Here is a 25,010-nt window from a genome sequence, read left to right on the forward strand (position 1 = left end):
GTAGATTTGCTAATTAATGTAACCTGTAGATGTTCAGAATGTGCCAGATGAAAAACACCTAAACAAGTAAAGACACGGAGAAAATGTGCAAGAGCGGCGCAATCTCGCGGATCTGAAACGCTAACCACTGCGCCAGTATACAATTCCTGCATGCGTCCATTTTCCGAAACCGTTAAGTGTGCCATTTAATGCGCTGGCATCCCGGCCTGGTGCTGCTTTGCACTCGGGGCTGCTCTGGCATTCCACGACAGCTTTAAAATACACTAAACAAATATATCAGAGATGCAGAAATTTACGTTTAACGCGACTTTCCTCCTCTACTTTGCGTCACCCATTATACGTCATTTCTCACTTCATTTTTCACCCTGCCATGGGTCAAGCAAGCAGTGCATTGGAGACGTTGTGATATCTGCGCTACTGAAAGAAAGAGGCTGCCGTCGCCCTTTGGACATACCGCACAATATTTACACTGAAGTGAAAAGGAAAGGCTGTAGGAAGAAGTCAATAATAAAGATACAAAAAAAAAAAAAACAGTAGCGCCGCCTTTAAGAGGTGTGGGTGGACGCCAGAGGAAGTGGAGCGTCTGAGGGGAGCGGCGCACTCACCCAAACAGAGCCGGCAAACACAGGGAGGCACAAGGGCGGGCTTGGCGCCGAAAAGTACCACGCTGGGCTGCCCCGCGGATCGGGGGTTATCGCTATACGGTGAGTACCTTTTCATTTTTTTGTCTTCTTCTGTTTCGAGAGCTTGGTGAAGAGTAAGCGTATCGCCCCTATGTATCTACATGAGGCTGCGGAGAGGTCAAGAGGCGGACGGAGGGCTGGGGTGAGGAGTTCGCAACTGGTTTCCGTTACTTGTGGCTGGGGTTCCACTTTTGATGGGACCGCGCCGGGGGTCCGATCAGTAGTTCACTTGTTGCGAGACATTTTAGGAGGCGTCCTGCTTATGTGTGGTTTGTACCAGCGGTCACTGCGGTGAGACATTGCTAAACTGAAGGAGTTATACATTAGCCTTTAGGAGTAAAAAAAAAAAATGAAAGGGGAGTACTGTAGTGAAAACTTGATGAGTACTCGAAGAGCCCACTAGGGGCGCCATGCAACAAGTCGAGACCCTCTTTCTTGCAATAATATCCACTTGCGCTTAGATGGCCTTGTATTTGTTATGTAAGCTTTCTCAATATAGCGCCTTTCACCATCGTGTGACCTGTAAACAAGTGCACGACATATCTTGTCAATAGAAAAGTTAAATTCATAAATTCGTAGAAAGAATGAGATTCGGGCTTTAAATGTACATGTGCAAGGATGCAGCGTTTTGGGTTCGTATCGTTTAAACGTACTCCCAATGACAAAGTGCGTTTACCTCCTCCTAAAATCCCATGTTAGATTAAATGGCAACTCAGAATTGTCCCTTTGTGTGTATGTGTGTGAGAGAGAGAATCCGTGAGTCTAGTGTTATTTCATTCACTGTGCCCAATGTGATGTTCGGGATCCAAATTGTTGCTTCAACAAGTGACATTCAAATTTAAACGCGTTTGTCGAGTGTGCAGGATATGTGTGAGGGAGAGAGAACTCGGGATCGAATCAGTGATGGGGTAGCAGACAAGATCCCAGTTGGAGTCCGTCTGCACCAGCGATCATCTTTAAGTCCTTACCTCTTTGATCTGGTTATGCAGGGATGGGCACAAGTAGGTTAATACTGTTCATAAAGCTATTATTATAATATTTTATTATTATATATTATTATATTATTTATCATAACCGGCATGTCTTTTTTTGATACAAGCACCTGTAAACCTACTTTAATAAAGCTATTGGAATAATCATAACCTGCATGTCTAATGTTTAATGATGATCAGGATTCAGAAGTTAGCCTGCATTTAGACCAATTGAAAATAGTGGATACGTTTAAATGTCAGTGTTCAGTGGTAGCCCATGATGGAAAATCAGATGCAGAGATAAACCACAGAGTGCAGTGTGGATAGAACAACTGGAAGAAGGCATCAGGAGTATTGTGTGATTGAAGAATTAAGGCAAAGGTTAAAGATAGGGTTTATAAAACAACTGTAAGTCAGGCAATGATGTATAGTGCTGAGGCATGGGCAGGAAAGGGAGTGCAGTAAAAGAGGTGGGATGTGGCAGAAATGAGAATGTTGAGATGAATGTGTGAAGTTACAAAAAAGGACAGAATAAGAAATGAGACAATAAGAGGTACAACAAAAGTGGAGTAGATAACTACAAAAGTAGGTTAAACAGGTATGGACATGTGAAGAAGAGAGACCATGAATATGTGGGACCAATGGGAGTACGGGGGAGGAAAACGTAAAGGAGGCCAAAGCGAAGGTGGATGGATAAAGTAAAAGATGATCTGAAGGAAAAAGGTTGGACTGAGCAGGAGGTGCAGGACTGAGCTGTTTGGAGAAGGGTGATCAACCACATCAACCACTCATAGAGGTTGGAAAAGATGAAAAAGAAGAAGTGTCATGAAAATGGACAACTCTGTTAGTTTCCACAATTACTGTACATTTGTCTGGTGTTTTTTTTACAAGGCCACTCACAAAATCCTATTCATTACAGTTGTTTGTTTATTTTTTTAAGTTCCAACACGGACAGATCAAATGCCCTGCTCAGGGTTACAGAGGTGAAGTGTGAACCAGCAGCCTTGTGGTTTTATAGTCCAGTACCTTAGCCTTTATGCTGCACTCCCATCTTTGACAGAAGAATGTATTCTTTATATCTGTAGACACCACAATATTTGTAAGTGAGCAGGAAAAATTGTTGTAAACTTCTAAATTAGAGCAACTGCCATCTGTTTCTTCCGTGCCAGGAGTTAACGCTTGACTGGATGCCAGTCCACACCCAGGTTCATTCCCACACATACACCAACACTGTTTAAAGTTGGCAAACTGCCTGTATAAAACCAACAAGAACACAAGGTACCCCTAGGAGATTCCAAACGGAGACCTCTTTAGACAGGAGGTTATCAGTAATGAGATTAGAGCCTACAACACTAACTGCAGTGCCAACTAACTGTTTTTGGATAACCTTTTGGCACATGACTTCAACTAGTACATGCACAGAAATGCTTTTTTCTTTTTTATGAATTTTTCCAGTAGCTGATGACTTTGGATTACAACATTGTCACTTTCTGTATTGGATTGCATTGCATTTCTGAAAATGAGTGCTCATTTCTGTTAAAAAGTGAGGAATTCTACCTTCTTACAAATCAAATCTGTAACATAAATGAATATATCAAAATAGCCAAAAGCTTACCTAGTAACATTTGTATTTTACTTGTGTTGCCATCAATATACAGTAGCCATTTTATCACTTACAAAGTAACAGGAAGAAATATTACAGTTAATGGATACTAATGAATTGTGAACTCTATACGATTTTGATTACTTAAGGAAGTAAAAAAAAAAAAAAAACCCTGGATGGAATTTTTGATGTCGCCAAATGAGAGCAGGAGCTGGCTATTTAGTTAATAACATGATTTATTAACTTCAAGATGCAGCTCTTTAAGGTCATGTTTGCCAACTCTTGCAGTCAAAAAAAAAAAAAGATTGGCTGGATGAAAATAGAAAACTGTTAATGCCCGATGTCAATAATTGCATGTTGTTGGTTAATGTGTTGGCATGTTGTCTTTTTGGACATCATAGAAAACTGAACTTTTTATAGTTCAGCATTTGCAATGGTGAGAGTTTGAAAAGGTGAATGTCAGCAGTCAGTGAGAGCATCTACTGTAGTTAACCTCTAGAAAACCATTTGTAGTGAAGATAAAGCCATGCAGGTCTGGGGAGATTGAGCAGGGGATTGAATGTTCTAGCACTGCTGCATAGCCATAAAGTAGTATTATTTAGACTTATTGTAATAAGATGACATTTAATTTTGACATCATCCTACTTTTTTGTAATTTTGAAATCCTGGCTATATTTTTCCATGATCATATACTGTATTTTACAGATAGTGTTGGGGTTACGATGAGTAGATTGTACATGTACATAGTAGTTAATGGGTGGAGCTTTGAGTATTTATTAAATTCTTGTGTCAAATCATGGTATGTTTTTAAAGAAGAAAAGCTTGTGAAATCTTCTATAGTCTTGTGCGAGTTTTATGTTGTCTAAAATTACAGTTCAAAATAAGTGGTGTTTGTGCCATAGATCTACACAAATTCTTGTATATTTTCAACCTGAAAGAAATATTATTAATACTTTAGAAATTAGTTAAGGGAAAAAAAGAGCACCTTGGTGAAAGCCCCCTTTACAACAATCTGCATGATAGTCATGGTGATGGTTTTTTGATCAGGTTGCAGGTATTTTGTATACTTGTATATGCAGGTCACTACAGCCAGTAGTATGAACATTAAGCTCTCACAAAAGTAAATACGAAAGTTCATGGAATAAGAAAATAAAGTAAATACCAGAACAACCATCCATCCATTATCCAACCCGCTATATCCTAACTACAGGGTCATGGGGGTCTGCTGGAGCCAATCCCAGCCAACACAGGGCGCAAGGCAGGAAACAAACCCTGGGCAGGGCGCCAGCCTACTGCAGGGCGTGCGCACACACACTAGGGACAATTTAGAATCGCCAATACACCTAACCTGCATGTCTTTGGACTGTGGGAGGAAACTGGAGCACCGGAGGAAACCCACACAGGCACGGGGAGAACATGCAAACTCCACGCAGGGAGGACCCGGGAAGCGAACCCAGGTCTCCTTACTGAGAGGCAGCAGCAGCGCTACCACTGCGCCACCATGCCGCCCTCCCAGAACAACCAAGCAGTTATTTAAATGAGCAAATTTAATATTTGTTCAAAATAAATTATATAATTTCAGAGATAATTCAGGTGACTGACTGAAGTTCTTGCTCCATTATTGCAAGGTAATAACTGAGAGACAGAGAGAGGGAGAGCCCGTCCGTCCATCCAGAGGAGTGTTAGTGGGACAATCCCAGGTCACAAAGGAGCTTAGTCTGTTACCCTATGGAAATGATGTTTAAGCAGAGACCCAGTAAAGGTATTGAAAATTTAAAAAGCTGGCCTAAAGTAGGATCTTCACAAACATTGTTTTGAGAAGTATGTTAGAACTTTGTGGGTTGTATCGACACCTGACTTTACCTGGCAATTTTACAATGTTTTTGTAGCTTAGGGCAGGTCTTCAGGGATGGTTACTGTACTGTACACACAATCGAAACCAAGAAAGTAAACTTATTGTCAAAGTGAAAAATGAGCTCTAGCATTGCTCTTAACAATCCCAGACAGAAGTCTCAACCTTTCTGACTTATCCAACAGCATTTGTGTTCACCAGGTTTGTGCCACTGAAAATCAGTAAACACAGTAAAGATAAACTCGTACGTTCTATTAGTCTACTGCAATCAAGTGTAATTCCACGCTGGATTCATCTCAATTTGACTGTGACATAATGTCTACCATTCATATTGTGTGCCAGTTTTTGCATGTATTACATTTTTGATTATTGATATTAGATTTTTTTTAAATAATTAATGATGTATATTGGAAATTTTTAAATTATGTTTTATTTTTAGATCAATTCAATTAAAACCTAGGTTTGGATAACTTTTATTTATAACACTATTTGTAGAATAATACCATTTGTGACAAGACAAAATGTTTTCTAAGTGTTTATGTATTTAATGAAAATGGCTGTAAAAGTAACTTTCTTAAATTTTACAAAAAAATTTTATTTTGTTAAACATAAAAATTCTAAACGGAATTTAAAGCAGTGTTGTTGGTTATAAACCTCACCAGAAACTGAACTAGCAGGAAATGACTTGCTCATTTCTAAGTTGTATTATTAGCCTGCGTAACGTCTGGAGTTTTTATCAGTGAGTTAACAGATTCAAAATATCTGCATAACCCTGTGAAAAAGGATTATACCCCAACTGATTTTTTTTCCATCATCTTTGCATATTTTTCACAGTGTTTAGCTGACAGCTGATTAGTAGTTTATCTTACTGAATATTTTCTTAATAGAACTAAATATATCTCCAAAAGTCCCTATTTTAAAATAAAAAAGTAATTGTTTGGACTCGCTTACAGACCAGTAAAAACAGCTGCAGCCAACTGTCTCCTATAATTACTGATAGAGCACTGTGGGAGAATGTTAGTCCACAAAGCAGTGACTTGGTGGACTTTTAGACTAAAGTGTCATTACAGATCCCATCACATCATCTCAGGGGGGTTATTGGTCTCATAAATGACTAAAATTGTTACTGTGTCTTTGTGTTTGTCCATTTCAGATCATTGTCTTTCAGCATGACCCAGCTGTTGTAAAGCTTCAGCTCAAGGAAGGATGGCTTAATATTCCCCTGAAGAATCTTATAATACACATAAGAATTTTTAGTTTCTTCAGTGATGGAAGATCTTATTGGACCAAAGTTTGCTAAGCCATGATTCCACTTTAGCCAAGGTGAGAGAAGCCCTTCTTTTGTGACATTGTGGGGGTTGAAGAAGACAAGCCCTATGGTATCGTGCACAGCATGGCTTCTTTTAAAATGGCTGAATTTCATAATATTGTGGTGTTTTTGGTGTGTTCAAAATGACATGTACAAGCTATTCAGTTTACTGTAAAATGGCAGGACTGGCATTTTTAATTTGTAAAAATTGTAGAAAACAGTTAACTAATTTTTGAACATAATTTTGTGTGTAAAACGCATAGGTACAGTATCATGTTTGTGCCTTGGTATTTGGTCTAGATAGCCACTCATGAGATGGTTGACCACTGTATCAGATTACTGCCATTTGAAACAATGATAAAAGAGCCTTAGAAATCACTTTGTAACGCTTAGACTGAAGGGCTTCACATTTTTTTTCCTGAAAGTTTGCAGGGTTTTGGCTTTGTTTTCATTGTGCTATGATGGGCTTCAAGAACCTGAAAGCTGACATTTTTGCAGTCTGATGAGGAGGTGGCCTGTTAGAAAGAGGTGGCCTAAATTAGACATATTAAGCAAAATATTCAAACAGTTAACTGTAATTAACAATTTAACTAGTTTGGGATTTACTAGGAGTGGAGTGAAGACTTTTAATACTTGAAAATTAGACATTTGATTAACTTGCCACCAAACAATTTAAATCAGTCTTTGGAGTCATATATTTTCTTCTTCTTGTAGCACAACCCCTTCCTATTGCTTGTGCAGAGTGTGTTACCAGATTTACATAGCAAGGAAGCCTCTACGCTTTTAAAATGAAGGACTGATAAAATTGGGCCAACACCTAAGCCTTACCGAATTTCCACCCTACCAACTGAATATTAACAATACCCAGGAAAAAGCCCCTTAAGATTAAACACACAAATATATAAAATGATCCTTGTTAGAATAACTATTTACAAATACAAAAAATACTAAACACACCCCACAAACAAACTCTCACACGACGATGATTACAGTCCTGAAAAAAAAGTCCTTACGTAAATGATGGAATTGATTCTGGAAATGGAAACTAGGGTTAAATGATGGAAAGAAGTGCGGAGCAATCCTATTCAATAAACTGCTTCCTGGGGTATGGATAGTGAAATTCTGTCGTACCACAGGAATCCAGAAGAATACTCTTTGGATGCGCGCCTCTTATCCAAGCGCATCGAAGGACTGGATTGGGAGGAAAAGAACCCACCGCCATCCTTACATCTGCACCATCCTTCTCCGCTACGAATGTCCAGTAACTGAAAATGTTTAGGAGCTGCTGCGGATGATGTTGATTAGAAAATGATCCACTCGAAAAGTCCCGCCACATCCTTCTCTTCTGGTTTTACTGGTACAGTGCATACAAACTACAGATCCCACAAGCCCCTCCGCATCTGTGCAAACCTGTTTAAAGTCACTGAGCCCAATTTACAAACAGAAATTGGTGCACCCAGTGTTGTCATTCACATTTAACGAACACTCAACAGGACATACTTACATAGAAACAAAAAACTCCTCTATGTGGCCCTGCTACATTCTTATTCTTGAAGGTCCTCCTTTACACACTACCACTGTCTGCAGAGGATGTGTACAAATGCACAGTAAAGTACAATGTCCAGGAGTGCAGAAAATGAAGAAGAGGAAGCTCTCTTTATAGCACAAATTCTTAATGAATTTTTCCACAAAACTTTTTTAATACATTGAGACCATGTCTGTTGCATTCATAACTACCATTAGAGGAATGTTTATTAGACTGGTCACATAAAGAGAATAATTGAAAATGGCTAGGGCCATTGGAGCTGTTACACTGCCATTCAAGCACATTAAAAATTCATTAACAATGTATTTCTCAGTAAGGGCAGAATTCATGAGTTTGTGTGGTAAAACTGGCTGCAAACATTAAGAACGGTAACCCCACCCATAACAGTCTTTAGTCATTTGGGCAATTGTCCAGAATGAAAACACTAACAAACCATAACATTAAATATGTTTTATTGCTTCTAATTAAGCAGTTAGGTTTGAAATAACATCTGCAGGAACCGAGACCCTCCAGGGCTAAACATGAGAATCTCTATACTACAGCAACAACTTTTACTTCAGCGCTGTTCCTTTCTACTCTGTTCCTTTTTGCTTGTTGTGATTGTCCCCTTTTTGTGTTGCTCAACATTTCTTTAAACTCTCTCTCTCTCTAGTCTAACCTTAATAAGTCACTATACGGGTCTTTCTTTTACTCAACCTTTAGCCACTGTAGTTCTTTAATTACAGGAAGCTGACGTGTGCTGTATCTGCATCCCTGTTCTCAGGCTGCCTACCTGTTATACAGTCTTTATGGCTGAGGGGTTATTATGACTAGCTAGCTAAAATCCAGCATGAGTCAATTAGAATTTTAGTATTTTTAACATAAATATCATTAGTAAAATAAATGTGGTAATTAGTATATAGAATTATGCTAACAAGTGACTTTAGGCCATAGGCAGTTTGCTGTATGTGTTTGACCTTTGCACTCATCCGTCTGAAAGTACCACTGACTTGTATGGTACTTGTTTTCTTCTGGTTTTAGTTGATATATTGGTTATGTTTTTAAATTTGTTTTAATAATAATGTTTTTTTTCTGCTGGTGATGATTCTGAGTGGTTGCTTTTACAATTCTTATTAGGTAAAATGTTGTTTTGCAGAATGATCCTATTTATAAAATGCTCTGAGATCTCAGTCAGTGGGAAGCAAACATTGCCACCCCCTTTTTACTAATTTCTGTTCTGGTAGGTAGATTATATCACCATGACATTGGTCTATACCTGTACAACACCACAGCGCAATACATCTTCACTTGTATTGCCAACAAAGAGGATGTTACCCCCTTTTCCCATATTCTGCCTCATTCTAATAATGAACTTTTCCTTTTATATAATTTAATATTCATAGTAGCTGTTTTGCATTCTGGGTTTCATGCATAATAAAGTATTTATTTTGGGTGTAACTATTTTCATCAAAAAATATATAATATGATGGAATTTTCAAATTTCTAATACCAACTGATACATCATTGTGAGTATTTAATTCTCAGTTTTGAATCTATATTTTAGAATGCTGGTCATTACTCAGGCCTACAGTGCTGACGTCATGGTGAAGAATGTTTCGAAAAGGCAAAAAAAGACACAGCAGTAGCAGTTCACAAAGTAGTGAAGTGAGCACAAAAAGTAAGGTGAGTGGAATTTTAAACAAATGTTGATCTGCTGGTGGATGTGCTTTTTCCACAGTGTGATGAATTGTTGTGCTTTGATATTTACTTCTTTAGCAGATGCTTTTATCCAAGGTGATCTCACAACATTTATGATGCAGCTGCTTACACTTGTTTGGGTTTTTCCAGTTGGAGCACAGGCAGTTCAAGTGACTTGCTCAGGGTCACACAGAGTCAGTAGTGGGATTTGAACCCCCAACCTCAGGGTTTAAAGTCCAAAGCCTTAACCACTACATCACACTGCTGATTATTAGGCAATGATGTCCTAGAATATGAGTCCCCAACCACCACTCCTGAGGGACTCTGCTACTAAATACAGTATTTGAAATTGGGCATTTAATCTTCAAACCAGTATCATGTCGACCATTTTATTTAGTTTGTTTTTTTTATTCCTGTTGGTGGTTGAGTATAAGAGCATGAACATTGTGTCCTCAAGACGAACTTCTGTTATGTGCATCTGAAAACCTCATGTTTTAGGAGAAATCTAGTAAAGCAGCTTTTGTGCATAAAGTCACAGCTTCCAATTAACAAATGGATCTTTTTTCATTTCACTGCTCCAGAATTTATATGTGATCTTGCCGACATAATAAAGCCGTGTTCATATGCAGTTTGTTAAAATTGTCTTTTTTTCATCCTTTAAGTTTCCAGGGAGAAAAACATTTTTTAGTTTTAACTAGGTATTTAACTCTGGTTAGAAAATGTCAATTTGTTTTAACAAACAATCCCTTAACCATTTCATCTTTTCTAACTATTTTCACTGTGTTTTTCTTAACAGTCTGTTGATTCCAGTTTTGGCGGTCTCTCCAGATCAAGTACAGTTGCCAGCCTTGACACTGACTCCACTAAAAGCTCAGGTATTGCTCTGTTTGTGATGTGATGTTAATTAACTAAACTCCAATAAAATTGTCTGTTTATAATTTGTTTTCTTAAAAAAAGGAATGCTAATCATTTTTGATGTGTTAACATACACTGGGACTTGTACTGCAAACAAATATATTGTTATCCATGTTATGTCATGTTTAGATGTGTAATAATTTTGAGCTTTTTCCTTTCTAATGTTCAAGAGGGAGATTGTGAGAGTAAGATCCAATATATTTGACACTTCCATATACCAAATACCAAATTTAATATTACATATTGATATTTTTGCAATTTCAAAACCTATAAAAAAGAATGTGACTTTTTTTGTGCTTAATATTTAAAGTTAATCATATATACAGTATCTATTTTGCACAATCTTAAGTTTACTGTACTTCTACAGCATTTCTCCTTTTAATAAATTAATATGGCAGTACCTGCCTTATTTTGATTGAAACATAAAACAACATTATAGTACAACATTCACAAACATGCTTAATCCAGAGTAAGAGTCATGGTGGTCTGGAACCTATCCACTAATCAAGGCAGCAAAAACCCAGGATCGGGCAGTGGTCCACTGGTGTGGGTCTTGAACTGAGGATGCTGGGTTTGCACTGTGTTACCTCTGATAAAAGTGTGTTAGTTACATTTTCAGACCATCATTGAAGAGTTTTTTTTTTTGTTTTTTTTAGTGAATGAAATGAATATTGGTGTAATGCATGACAGTAATAAAGACACTTAATTTTGTCAGTTATGAATGTGAAAAATAGTCTATAGCATTACTACTTGATGATATAATATCACAAATAGATAAGGACAGTTTGGCTAAGCTGTTTTACGCATTAATAATAAATAATATATACACACACACACACATACATATATATATATATATATATATATATATATATATATAATATATAGTGCCTTTCCCATGCATTCTCAAAGACTATATGTACAAATTAGTAACCTTATTTATCAAATCTCTCAATTTTTTTAGACAATCTGCCTATCTTAAGCCAATGTCACTCCCCTCTTCTGGTAGTGCAGGCCACAGGATATAATATGGAGATGAACCTTTTTAAGGGCACCAGTCCTTCACACACGCAATTTTAGAATCGCTCAACTGTGTATTATACTGGCCATTGGGATATGGGAGGGAAGCTTTGGACTGGTACCTGGAGAAGCCCACTCTCCTGGTGTAGCTAGACAATAGTAAGTTACATTGTGCTACCATGCCATACTTCTGCCAACATGTTTTGACCAAATCTGAGCAATAAACATGTTGATCAGCAATGGAATTGCAAAACTATAATAGATCAAAGTAACATATGGTATTTTGTTTATTTATAATTTTGACAAAAGATGTTCTATGAGAAGGAAGTGCCAGATATTCTGATGTTTATTGTTCTAGCCTTAATGACTAATAACCTTTTAACTGGCTAGACTTTTCCAATTACTTCAATAATTAGTGCTTCCTGACTTCCATTTTACATACCACCGTTTCAGGCATAGTTACATTGAGTTCCCATTAGCATGTGTAGATGTATTGGCTGTGCTACTACTGATTGAAATGAAAACATGACTGTTTGAATAACTGTATGTTTCACTGTTAAGCTGCACTGCAATGGAAATGTTCAGAAATTTAATGAAAAGATGATTATGGGAAGGGGATAGAGCCATCCATGAAAAGTGTATTAGGGAAATCATATCATGGACCTTTTCAGTAGTCCTACTTTTTAAGCAACTGAACATTTTATGACACTTTTTCAGGTAACAGTGCATCTGATACATGTGCTGAATTCCGTGTGAGATATATTGGAGCCATTGAAAAGCTGCAATTCGAAATGTGCAGAAAGCTTTGTGAACCTCACGATTTGATCAACTACATTGATGTAGCACAGGTAAAGCTCTCATTTTTGGCAGATGATTATTATTTGATCAGGTTTTATATTTTTTGCTTTTGCTTGGAGGTATTTTAACAGTGGCTCTGAGGAGGGGGGCAGTTGCATGCCTTAGTGACTTTTTTTTTCCTACTCCTTCATTTTTAAAGGCAGATTCTATGTTTTTTGGTTAAACTTACTTGATCAGCTTTTCTTTCTGTTCAAAGCAGCATGTTGAAGCTTACAAGAAATATGGATATGATTGGCATTAGTTTAGTTATATGGGTTGTGGAACTTCAGCCCCTGAACACAGACAGACAGATACCAAATGTCCAAAAACGCACACATTTATTTCCTTCTCTTGCCTTTACACCACCACACAATTTATCAACAGCCACAATCTCCTTGCAAGCTCCGTCCTCTTCCTCCCGACTCTGGCTCCCTGACTGGAGTGACTTTTCTAATGCCACGGATGTGCTCCAGGTGCTCCATAATGATCTTCCAGCAGCACTTCCTGGGCTCTGCGGTGGCCACGGGCTCCAACAGGGTTGAGTTTCTAAGCTCTGATCCTGTGGTCCCGATGCAGACCAGGGTGGCTGCACTCTCGTGGCCCGGGGGAAGTATTGTCCCTCTCCCGGTTCTTCCTCCTTCCAGGCGTCCCGGCTGGGCAGGATCCCCAGCCGTCCGCCACAGGGTATTTGTGATGTGGCTGTCCTAGAAATGTTCTCTGTCAAAGCACTGCTCTAAAAATCTTGGTTCACCTGGATAGGTTTGTAATTACACAGAAGATGATATTCAAATCCTCATCATAAATCATGTCTGTTAATTTTTGTGGTATTATTGTTGGACACTCATTAAGAAGAATTGATGAATGTTCAGTAGTAGGGACACTTGAAGTGCATATGCTACAAGCAACATAATGATGATACTCCATTATTGATGAACAGGCAGAAATGTGCAGGTGAGCAGCTGACTTAAGCATTGTGATCTGTTCTAGGCTGACAAAGTAAAAGGAATGTATGGAAGTGATTAAATTACACCATATATTTTGACCAAGTTGAATATTTTACAGGATATAAACTTACTGTATACTTCAAAACTCTACTACAACCTGGACAAAAACTATTGTATGGGAATCTATTTGGCCATTTGTAAATGCTTAGTTTCTGAAACTTGCTCTTCATTGGTAAATGGCTATATTGTACATTCACAGTTGAGTGTTTATAATTTTGTTTCAGCATTGAAGTGTAAATTAGTACCACATAAATGGCAAACTGAAAAATCATTTGTTAAGCAACATTTATACTAAAGTGTAACCTTAGTCATCATTTTACACTGACCTCAGGGCCACATTATTTGCCACTTTTCAGCATAAACTGAATTAAAAACAATGGGAGAAGTGAGATAGTATCCATCTTTACTGTCTACTAGTAAATGGTCTTAGAAACCAGAGACTATCCTAGCATCAATGGGCAAAAGGTAGAAATGAAACTCTGGTTTGAATGCCAGTCTGGCAGACTCGTGGGGAATGCTTACTAACACCTAAACAATTTATAGTCGCTAGTCAGCCTAACATGCAAATCTTCACAATACATTGGGAAACCAGAGTACAGTACACATAGAAAACCTGTACACACATCAGGAGAACGTGCAGGGTCCTATCTCTACAGAACGTGACTAGGCCAGATATTCAAAACAGAACCGTAAAGCTGTCGCCGTGCTGTCCCTTCCATCCTTGAAAACTGGCGATACAATTGTATGTTGTAAGATTTTCACAAGGATTGTTTTTAATGTGAAATCTTCACACTTTTTGATACTGTAATTGCAATTCAACATAACAGTGCATATATGGTCATTTTTTTTTTTGAGAAATAGTTTTAAAGCTAGTGAGTATTCAGGGACACTGTCATGACTGAAACACCCAGTCCTGCTATTGCGCATGTATTTTACATAGCATCTTTCATATAGTACACCATTATAAGCTGCTATTATAGTACGTTAATCGCGGCAATAATGTGAACTATGCAGTTATTTTAACTAATCTTTCCATTCATGTGTTTACAGTATATGTGATAGTACTTTGGACAATTAGATTACATTTTAAAAAACACAAACCACTGGGTGCAGTAGAAAGAACAGAAGAATAGCCAAAAAGTGCAGCATCTAGCAAACATTGTCACCTTATCAGAAAACAAATGCTTGTGTTGTGTCTTTCCAGCAGTTATTAAATTGATTACATCTTGCCTGAAGAAGGGGCCCAAATTGCCTCGAAAGTTTGCATAGTGTAATCTTTTTAGTTAGCCAATAAAAGGAGTCATTTTGCTTGACTTCTCACAGCAGTTATTAAACAAAGGGCAGAATTAGAGCTAAATGACAAGGGGGTAATCTTTCATTATTTAGTTAGGGGCACATTACTCCATTGTAATTACACTAAAATGTTACCACACAGTTTTCTATTGATCTGCCTGTGCTTGGGAAGCTTTTTTTATTGAAACACCATATTCTCCTCTGTTACATAATATTACACATTTATATGATATTAAAACAATTACACAGTTGTAAATGTTTTAAGGCATTTAAAAAAAATTTTTTTTTTTGTTTGAAGGTTGTCACAACTGGAATATAGTCGCAAAGTGGCATTTCCTGAAATTCACTAAAATAGTTCTTTTTAAAGAATAAGTGTATTATACCTTGTTTTTATAGTTGCTAATTGAAATCTCATTTTGTCATTTGTTAAATGGAGACTAGATACAGAATCAAACATTTTGATTGTATCTTGTATAAAGATTGCTTTGTTATTGGGGTGGGAAGGGGATGACAATTACATGTAAAGTGATATTAAGTGATTAAACTTACACTTACTGCACCACATAGAGCAAATAAGGAAATTCAGGCTGGAATTTGGCAAGTTATCATGTAATTGTGGATGTGCACATGTTGGTTTTCAGCTTGACTGTGTAATGAATGATATTTCCACTGTTTTCAACTGTAAGCTTAATGCATCTAATTTTTGGCCAAATAGAAACGAGACTGAACGCATAAATGTTGTAAATCTAAAACGGATTTTGGGTAGGTCTCTCTATAAAAGTGCATTTAAAAACTTGCCATTATCACATCTGGAAAAGATTTTCGTATATGGCTTGACATTCTGTTTCAATTAATGATATTCAAATGAACAGGTCTTGCCAGAATTGTGTAATAGTCTTTCCATGAGTTATTCACATTTAACAATTTACAGATGTTATCATAAGGCATTATTATATAACTGTTATTTTTATAAGACTGTAATGTTAGTGTTTGAATGAGATTTCACCTGAAGGTTACTGCTGAAAGACTTGTTTGTGTTTTTCTTCCCAAGATAACTGTTTTCTCTCCTTTGTCTGTGTCCCTTTGTCTGTCCAATCAAGCAAGATGGAAAGCTGCCATTTATTCCGGCAGATGAAGAGATGATCTTGGGAGTATCTAAATATGGAGTTAAAGTTGCCTCTGTAGATCAATGTGTGAGTTTCTAATGTTTGTCTTGCATATTAGAATTATAAGTATAAAACATTAAGCTAAACCACTTAATGATTTTGATTGTATTTTTTGAATTGGAAACTGTTATATCAACAGTGCGTTATGATTTTTTAATTACACTGTTTTGCTGCTTTACATGCTATTGCTTTGTTCCCTACCCCACCCTAACCTATTGTCTTTTGGGGAGAAGTGAGAGCTTTAGATTCGTCAAAAATTTAGTTCTCCAGTTTTTGATGGGTCTTGTTGTTTTAGGGTTCCCTGATAGTGAAAACATCGATATCTCAATGATGCGTGTGCGTCTGTCTGTGTGTCACAGCTTCTTGAAGACAGTCTAGAGCTAAAACGGCTGGTCAGAAAAACTTGAAACTTAATCCTGTTATGAGATGACGATGTGCTGATTTAGTTTTTGAGTCAAATCGTGCAAAAGAAAGAGGCACTCTAGAGGAACCCTCAAATACCATAATTCTGCAATTAATCATGGATTCTTCTCATCAATTACTATCGTAATGACCAATTTTATGATCTGAAATATCAGCCTCCGAGCGGTAAATAATTACTGAAATGTTATAGAATAGTTTGGGTAACTTGGTTCCAAGGGCGCAAAGCCTACTGATGCTCATGTCCGAATTTTAAAAATTTGACTTTGGAGCAGAGGGCACAATTACTTGCTCTATTTTAATACCTTAAAACACTTTTTTAAGAATTCTGATTGAGGAGTACTATGCATACCTGTACATCAAGAATGCGTTTAATTCCCTTGAAGCACTTAAATGTTTGCTTGCTTAAGCTGTTTTCATATATTGAAACAAAAAAAAATGGAAGCCACACTCTTTGAAAACCGTCTAGTTTTCCTGTGTAGTTCTAATAACAAAGTACCACATCACTTTGGCAATTTGGCCCTCCACTGGCGTAGAGGTTAATTTTGTGGTAGTTAATACTAATACAGGGAAGTGTCGTTTAACATCCACAATATGTTCTGTGAACACCATTTTATGTGCTTAACAAGTCTATAAGAGATGCTGTAGTGACTAAATAGCCAAGATACTGTACACATACAGTACTGTATTTTCAGCTGTGATGCCCTTCGCTGTAATATTTTTAAAATAATTTAAAGAAAGAGACATGCAATACATGAGATTGCTGCTGCCTTCAATTCAAAGCATACACTATTATAACGTAAACCTTTTTATTTGTAATGGCTTACAATAGAAAGTACAGTGCATAAGCCATTAACATAGGTGTTTTTTAATGACTAACGCCATATATTATAAGTTATATAAGTGCTGTACCCTTGTATGGCTGGAAGTGCAATCACTTTGCACACAAGAGACATGAGATGGGCGTGTTGCATTGCTGTTGCATTCACTACATCCCGTTTTGTCTGCTATGTCCCCTTCTCCAATCAGGATTTCTGATCTCTGTTATAACCTTATGGGACCACCGATGTATTTGCTGTTGGACGTTGCCCAAATGAAAGTTATGCAGCATATTAGTGTATTGAAACCTAGCAAGTTATAGAATAACTTGTTAAAGCTGTATAGGCAGTGCATATCATGTATGCTGTGGATTGTAAATTGTACAAGTATTGCCCAGACCAGTTTGAAGAAAAAAAAAAAAATAGTTTATACTTTTTTGGAATTTTGGAAATTATTTCCTGTGTGAGCAGTTCCCCTTTCCAGTTCACATCAGTTTTAACTTTCTCCCTCAAGATCATACTGCTGTAAAATAACCCAAAACAATCTGGATTAATGGTTTTTCATCATATACAAAGGTCAGTCTTGGAACCTTTTTAAATCGATAAAAGCTTGTTCAAGGGGAAGGGATAATTTTTAAACTAGCTGTGTGGTACCTAAACTTGTTCTTTGTCATACCCTAAAATATACTGCTGCTCTTTTGTTTCCTTTTAGGATGTGATACATCGGCACCCTCTCTATCTCATAGTGCGCATGCTGTCCTATGATGATGGACTGGGAGCTGGGAAAAATCTTTTGGCTTTGAAAACGACCGACTCCAAACAGGAAGAATGCAGTATCTGGATTTACCAATGCAACAGTTCAGTAAGTGATCTATAGTGAATTTAGTGAATGTACGTGTCCATTTATTGGGCTTTTTGTTGACAGTGAGTAGCACTCATAGACTACAGCTGGGAGGCACCAGTTTCATTTAAACTATACAATCAGCAACAGTATTAGAGTAATTCTCTAATAACATGAAGATAACATTAGGTACATTTTTAAAAATTATGATGAATATTTCTCTTCTTAACCAGAACTTGAGCTAGGTCACAAAGCAGCACAACTTGAGGATGCTGAGAATAGTCGAGAATGTTCTTTGTAAGTGTAAGTGAATGAGCAAGAGAAGGATCTGAGATAAATGCAAGAAAATCTTGTTTTACAAGTACATTAAGGTGAACTGTATGAGAAAAATGCAGAATAGATTTTAAGCATTTTTTATATACTGTACTTAATTAATCCATCCATCCATCCATTTTCCAACCCGCTGAATCCGAACACCGGGTCACGGGGGTCTGCTGGAGCCAATCCCAGCCAACACAGGGCACAAGGCAGGAACCAATCCTGGGCAGGGTGCCAACCAACCGCAGGATACACACAAACACACCCACACACCAAGCACACACTAGGGCCAATTTAGAATCGCCAATTCACCTAATCTGCATGTCTTTGGACTGTGGGAGGAAACCGGAGCGCCCGGAGGAAACCCACGCAGACACAGGGAGAACATGCAAACTCCACGCAGGGAGGACCCGGGAAGCGAACCCAGGTCCCCAGATCTCCCAACTGCGAGGCAGCAGCGCTACCCACTGCGCCACCATGCCACCCCCTTAAATAATCCTCAAGGGGAAATTGTGTTTTCACATATAATGAACCATTTTACAATGCCCCGGAGCAATTTTCAGGTTAAGGGCCTTGCGAAAGGGCTCAACGGAGTAGGATCCCTTCTGGCAGTAACGGAATTTGAACCGGCAACCTACCAGGTCCCAGCAGAGAGCCACGTTTGTATTGAATCCTAGCAAATAAACTTCAGGGAAAACTCAAATAGAGCAACCTTTTAAATTTTGAAAGTAGCTACATATAACAAATTTTCAAGAGGAGGAAGTTTTAGGAAGACAGCATATCAAAGAAGGTTACTGTCCTGATGAGTTTTATAGAGATGGAAGAAGTTAAGCATTATGCACTAGTGTAATGTTATGTATAGTTGAACGTTCGAGGTATATACAGTATATCTAATCTGGCAGGTTAATCCAGACTGGTATCTCGTCCTAGTAATTGGTACATGTTCTTCTATACCTGAAATTGTGGACATCTAATCAATGCTTCTCCTGCAGGGTTGGATTTGGACCTTTACAGTGTCAGACTGTCTAGATCAGGGGTCTCCAACCTTTTTTTTTTTTTTTTTTTCCCCATGAGAGCTACTTTTACAAAATGAAAATGACCGAGAGCTACTCATGTTTTTCTAACGTTTATTCTCATAGCTTACTTCAACCCAAACAAACTTAATAAGCTTGTTTTGCCTGAACATTTACAAAATGTTGGTGTCAACTCACATTTTGCATTAAAACATCACAAAAAATATTTAGTTCACCTGCAAGTGCATTTTGTATGTCTGTATGCATTTTCTAGTGTAGCTCACACTATTGAATTAAAACATGAATGCTGTCAAAACAAAACTATGCAATTCCAAATACACAGATATTACTTATTCATTTGTCATTTTGTTCCATGTCACTTCACAAGAGTATTCATATGTCCAGTTGCATGTGTGATGTGTTTTTTAGTTAGTGAGATGACTGGCACTGCATGGAGTCAACGAGAGGTGTATGGTGGAGTGTAGCCACTTAGGTCCACACTTATGGAGTCATTTAAATGTTCATCTTGTCGTCAGTCTTGTTCTGAACTTTGATTTCATGACATTCATGTCAGGAAAGGCAGAGACTCACAGAGGTATGTAGACTCAAACAAAACAGACATTTTCAGAGCTGCTTGGTGAAGATTCTTATAGTTATCTGGCTCTACTAAGCACCAGAAATGCTGAGAATGCTGTTGAGACTTTAACTGCACATTATTTTGAATTTTTACTAATATATAAAATCTAATGTCTGTCCGCCTTTCACGAGAGAAATACTTAACGGATTTAGATCAGGTTTTTTTCTATAATTTGCTTGAACATTCTGGTTGATTTTGCGACTTCTTCTCATTTCGCTATGTATCATAGTTCACTTGTGGTACTGATTTATTAGCATGAATCCGAGTGAGACATAGCGGGCTGAGGAGCAGAGCCTTCCTCACTCACTTGCCAGCTTCGGGGCGTGGTCCTTAACTCCGCTTAGCTAGTGAACGAGAGAACAATTGAATTCAACTTTGTTTGATATTTAAAATAAAGTGTTACTTCGGTCTTGATGAGGTTGAGTCCGGATATTCTCTCAAGTGTATGCCACATTGAAAAGAGATTGCAATTCAGGTTGTGGATCGTGATTTTGTGTTAAAAGGATTGTGATATGATTTTTTGGAAAGATCACCCACCCCTAATTTGACCAATCAAGTTTTCAAGTATATGTAGGATTCAGTAACCCTTTGGCAAGCTACTTGTAAAGGGATTGGAGACCCCTGATCTACAGACATCACAACATTCTTTGTCCTATTTACCACAATCCACAACCTTAAGGCAAGAGAATTTCAAGGCCTTATTGGTTACAAAACAGGAACTAACCTTGGGTGGGATGCTAGTCCATTGCAGGGCCACCCAATTTTGACAGACTGATACTCAAATGCTTTTTTTTTTTAAATTAACCAATTTCTGAATTATTTGGGGATGTGTTAGGGAAAACAAAGCATCTGGAGAAACAACTACACAAAGACATGGAATATGCAACATTTACACTGACAACTACTGCTTTAGGACACTGATCTCTTAAGATGGCCATCACAAAAACGGGTGAGAGCAAACTTCTGCAGTATTAATGACAGAAATAAATATAGGACCGTGGCACTGAAGTGTAGTGGTGAACGTTTTTCCTTCATGAAGTTCATGTCCTGCATTGGTTTTGTCCCAATGTTAATTAGTTATTGTAATGAATGTGGTATTGGTGAAAGAGGATGCCGGTGTGAGCTTGTCCATGTGCACCTTGTGATGGAATGATCTCTCATTCAGGGGTTGTTCCTTCTATGCATCTCATGCTGCCAAGTCTACTGTACATCAAAAAGTGTGTTTGGATGAGTTTTCAGGTTCAGCACAGACAGAATATGAATGAAGTTGAGGCCAACCTGTCGGAGGATACAGAATTCTTGAATTGTGCCTCAGTGACATTTTTTGTGTGTTTTTTGTTTTCCCTTACAGGAACAAGCACAGGCAATTTGCAAGGTGTTGTCAGCTGCTTTTGACTCCGTGCTAACATCTGAAAAGTCTTGATCCCGCTGAAAAAAAAAAATTCTCTGAATAAGTATGTGCATTACTTGTCGGCAATGTGTAATGGCTGGACTGGAGAGAGACGGTGGCCAACTAAGATCTAGCAACCTCATTTGCACTGTGATTAAACTACATGCATTTTTTTATAAGAATTTTCAAAGTAAACATAACTTATTTAATGTAAAATACCAAATCTAAAGTTGTATTTGCCGTCATGAATTCAGGTAGGGCCTATGCAGTATTAATAGAAGGCATGAAAATAATGTTACATATTTATTATTACTTTTTTGAAGGAGTGAGATGGTAGCCATTGTTATTAGGCCAGTAGTCCATGGCTTCACTGTGATGATCATTCAGTTCATAGGGATGGGAAACGGGATGAAAATCTTTTTATTTTACATATGAATATAGTGTTTAACTGCCCAAGTCAAGATATTAGAAGATGTTTGCTGCTTATTTTTCAAGGTACAATAAAGATTTTTCAGCTAAAGTACTCTACTCGTAGAGTCTTCTCTTTTAATTCAATCTCTCTTTCCTGTTTTCAGATTTGAAAATATTTATCAACATGTCTGTTTAGGTTTGAATGCAATATGCACAGTTGTATGCTGTCAGAAACTCGCTGATCAGACATTGGGAGCCCCCATCATGACAATGGCTCCTTCTAACATTTTGTACATTGTCGCACTGTTGTCTGAATGTTGCATTACTTAAGTTCATACCTATCAAACATGGCTTTCTGCTCAGTAAGCTGTAACAAAAGGTATAACAGTACTGGCATGAAATTAGCAATATTTAATGCTTTAATGTTTTAATGTTCATAGTGTGGAAGAGTCTTAATCTCCAGATTTTCTGTAGCCAGTTTTTCCACGAAGGCTTATGTTGCATGTTTGTTTTTTTTTTTTTGTCCTCCCTGCAATGTAAATCTTATCTGATGTGCCGTGTTATGGCCGCTTAGGGAGTGCTGCACACATTGTGTCACAGGCCTTTCTTTCTTTCTGTCCGTCTCTCTCGTTTTGGCTAGTCCTGGGGGTACCGCCAACCACAGCAGCCACGTGCCCTGAGCTGCCCTCTTTATCCTTGTGGCTTTGCTCACTTTGTTAAAACTCCATTTATAAATAAATGCCTGCAACCTTGAGTCAAGTCCACCATGCCGCCTTGGAGGACAGCCTTCCCTCTGCACGAGAGTGGTGAAGACCTGTCTACTCTCTCTTATCCCAGTCACCCACCCAGCGATGACCTCATTAACAGCTTTTTAATTAGCTAATTGGTGAATGAACCGTTTGATATCAACAGCAGATTATTATGTAGGTGATTAAAAGTTGTTGGGGAAATTTGGCCAAGGGGGTTCTAGTAGGCTGGAAATGCAGTTTTGGTTTTCTTATTCAAAATAAAGGAAAATAATTTTTGATACTGGCCTCATTTGGGCTCATCAGGCATACACACTCCACTGCTCCACTCTCGGGGAATCGAACCTCAGAGGTCAGCGTCAGAGACAAAGCCCCTTTACGCTGCACCACAGCGTGTTGTTCATTTATTTGACAGCCTGTAGGTCCAGAGTAATTACATTCATTGGATTTGTAGTCCGAGTCTCCACGACCTGAATTGTGTGGGTGGTTACCTACCAGGTAACGCTTGTGGTTGGTCTGCCATTCGGCAAACATCCATAATCTATACTAATAAAAGGCAAAGCCCTCACTGACTCACTCACTGACTGACTGACTCACTCATCACTAATTCTCCAACTTCTCGTGTAGGTGGAAGGCTGAAATTTGGCAGGCTCATTCCTTACAGCTTACTTACAAAAGTTAGGCAGGTTTCATTTCGAAATTCTACGCGTAATGGTCATAACTGGAACATATTTTTTGTCCATACACTGTAATGGAGGAGGCGGAGTCACGTATCGCGTCATCACGCCTCCTACGTAATCACGTGAACTAAAAACAAGGAAGAGATTTACAGCACGAGTCAAACGCGGGAACGAAGGTAAATGACGTTAATTTTTGACTGTCTTTTAATACTGTGTAAGCATACATATTAACACATGTGCAATTAAACGTGATTTACGGGGTGATTTCTCAGGCTTAAAAGCTCGCCTTTTATCAAACGCGGGAACAAAGGTAACTGACGTTGTTCACTGTCTTTTAATACTGTGTAACCATACATATTAACACATGTGCAATTAAACGTGTGCATTTACGGGGTGATTTCTCAGGCTTAAAAGCTCGCCTTTTACTAAAAAGGTAAATGCAAAACTATTTTCAATCAGTTTAATGAAACGCTCCCGTTAAGGATTGCAATAACATATTCGCGAGATAAAAGAACTAAGTAGGGGGAAATGACGGAAGAGCCGCGAACAGCGAAGAGCAAAAAATTAATTAAACAATTGAGAAGGGAGCGAGTGAAGCATTCAAGCATGTTCATAAGGGAAACAAAGCACGGTGTAAAACGTAAGTTTAAATGAAGTTTATAGAAACGCTCCCGCTGCGGATTGCAATAACATATTCGCGAGATAAAAGTTTAATGAGAAGACACGAGGTATAAACGAACCACACGCCGTGGCGCAACGTTAGGGGCAACAGTTTCAACCATTCTATGATCTGCTTCTCGCAACTGAAAGACGGCACATGGCGGATGTTAGCCGACTTGCTGACCGCAACGTTAGGGGCTTCAACTCTGGCGCTGACGCCACATCTCAGTGCCAACACTTTGCAGACTCTACTTAAAAGACACGCCCTCCTCACTGGACAGTTAAAAAGACCAATCAAACTAACGATGACATCAAGTATTACCCAATCAAAAGTAGGAAAGGAGGCATCTTCATAAAATGCGTGTGGGATGATTTGCATGAGACGCTGCTTTAAAAAAAATGATAAAAAAAATACGGGAGAAATCCCGTCCAGTATTGATTCAAAACGGGACGCGCAATTTCATTCTCAAATGCGGCACGATTCCGCATTTTAAAGGACGGGTGGCAACCCTACAGTGCCAGGTAACCACCCATACAATCAGATTGTGATTCAGACTAGGAATGCAATGAATGTAATTACCCCGATCTACATACAAGGCGAAAGTCTTGCAACATTCAAAGATGATGGTTTGGGATAAGTACACCATACAACATAAAAGAGCTTATGAAGCCTTGAACCGAAAAAAGCAACATCTCAGAGATCGTAAAAAAAAAAATAGGAGGTAATGTCGTTTTACTCGCTGTAGATTTTATTCAAACATTACCAGTTATTCCACGAGGGAGACCAGCAGATGAACTCAACGCGTGTTTAAAATCCATGCTTCTCCCACGCTCGGTTATATGTCGCGTGTTCTCGGGTAGGTACACCAAAAAATGTATACATTTAAGCATGTAATGGACAAACAAAAAATGAGGTATACCCGAGGGCACTGCAGTAGTACTTAATCTAACTTTACTTCTTAAATGTTAATGTTTTACTGTTTCATAATTTATACGCTTCTTATATGTTGTTCAAATTCTTTTATCAAAATACCAGTGACAGCGCAATGCACGATAACATGGAGTGAATACACCATACGCATCCGCCCACGGCCGCCCTGGTGTGCGCAGATAGGAGTTGATTCTACAATAAAATAAACATAAAAAGAGTAATACAATCATCACCCATAAAGCGGATAGTAGACGTGACGTACTATATGT

The 25,010-nt window shown here is 38.1% G+C and overlaps 1 protein-coding gene across 1 annotated transcript; it reads left to right on the forward strand.

Moving 5' to 3' along the window:
* The first annotated feature begins 418 nt into the window (after positions 1 to 418).
* On the forward strand, positions 419 to 21,833 carry itgb1bp1 (integrin beta 1 binding protein 1). Its single transcript, XM_028796883.2, has 8 exons — positions 419 to 704; positions 6,263 to 6,432; positions 9,508 to 9,626; positions 10,438 to 10,516; positions 12,294 to 12,424; positions 15,811 to 15,903; positions 17,827 to 17,976; positions 21,275 to 21,833. The coding sequence occupies exons 3-8, from the start codon at positions 9,555 to 9,557 to the stop codon at positions 21,344 to 21,346; spliced, it is 597 nt and encodes a 198-aa protein (XP_028652716.1). The 5' UTR covers positions 419 to 704; positions 6,263 to 6,432; positions 9,508 to 9,554; the 3' UTR covers positions 21,347 to 21,833.
* Positions 21,834 to 25,010: the final 3,177 nt, after the last annotated feature.

Source organism: Erpetoichthys calabaricus, chromosome 3, assembly GCF_900747795.2.
Source record: "Erpetoichthys calabaricus chromosome 3, fErpCal1.3, whole genome shotgun sequence".
Classification (NCBI taxonomy): Eukaryota; Metazoa; Chordata; class Cladistia; order Polypteriformes; family Polypteridae; genus Erpetoichthys; species Erpetoichthys calabaricus.

Bases quoted from the DNA above. Each gene is read 5' to 3' on its own strand.
- itgb1bp1 (XM_028796883.2), top strand. From the start codon at position 9,555: ATGTTTCGAAAAGGCAAAAAAAGACACAGCAGTAGCAGTTCACAAAGT. The intron at 10,517-12,293 runs GTATTGCTCTGT...ACACTTTTTCAG, and splicing joins TGACTCCACTAAAAGCTCAG to GTAACAGTGCATCTGATACA. The intron at 12,425-15,810 runs GTAAAGCTCTCA...TGTCCAATCAAG, and splicing joins ACTACATTGATGTAGCACAG to CAAGATGGAAAGCTGCCATT.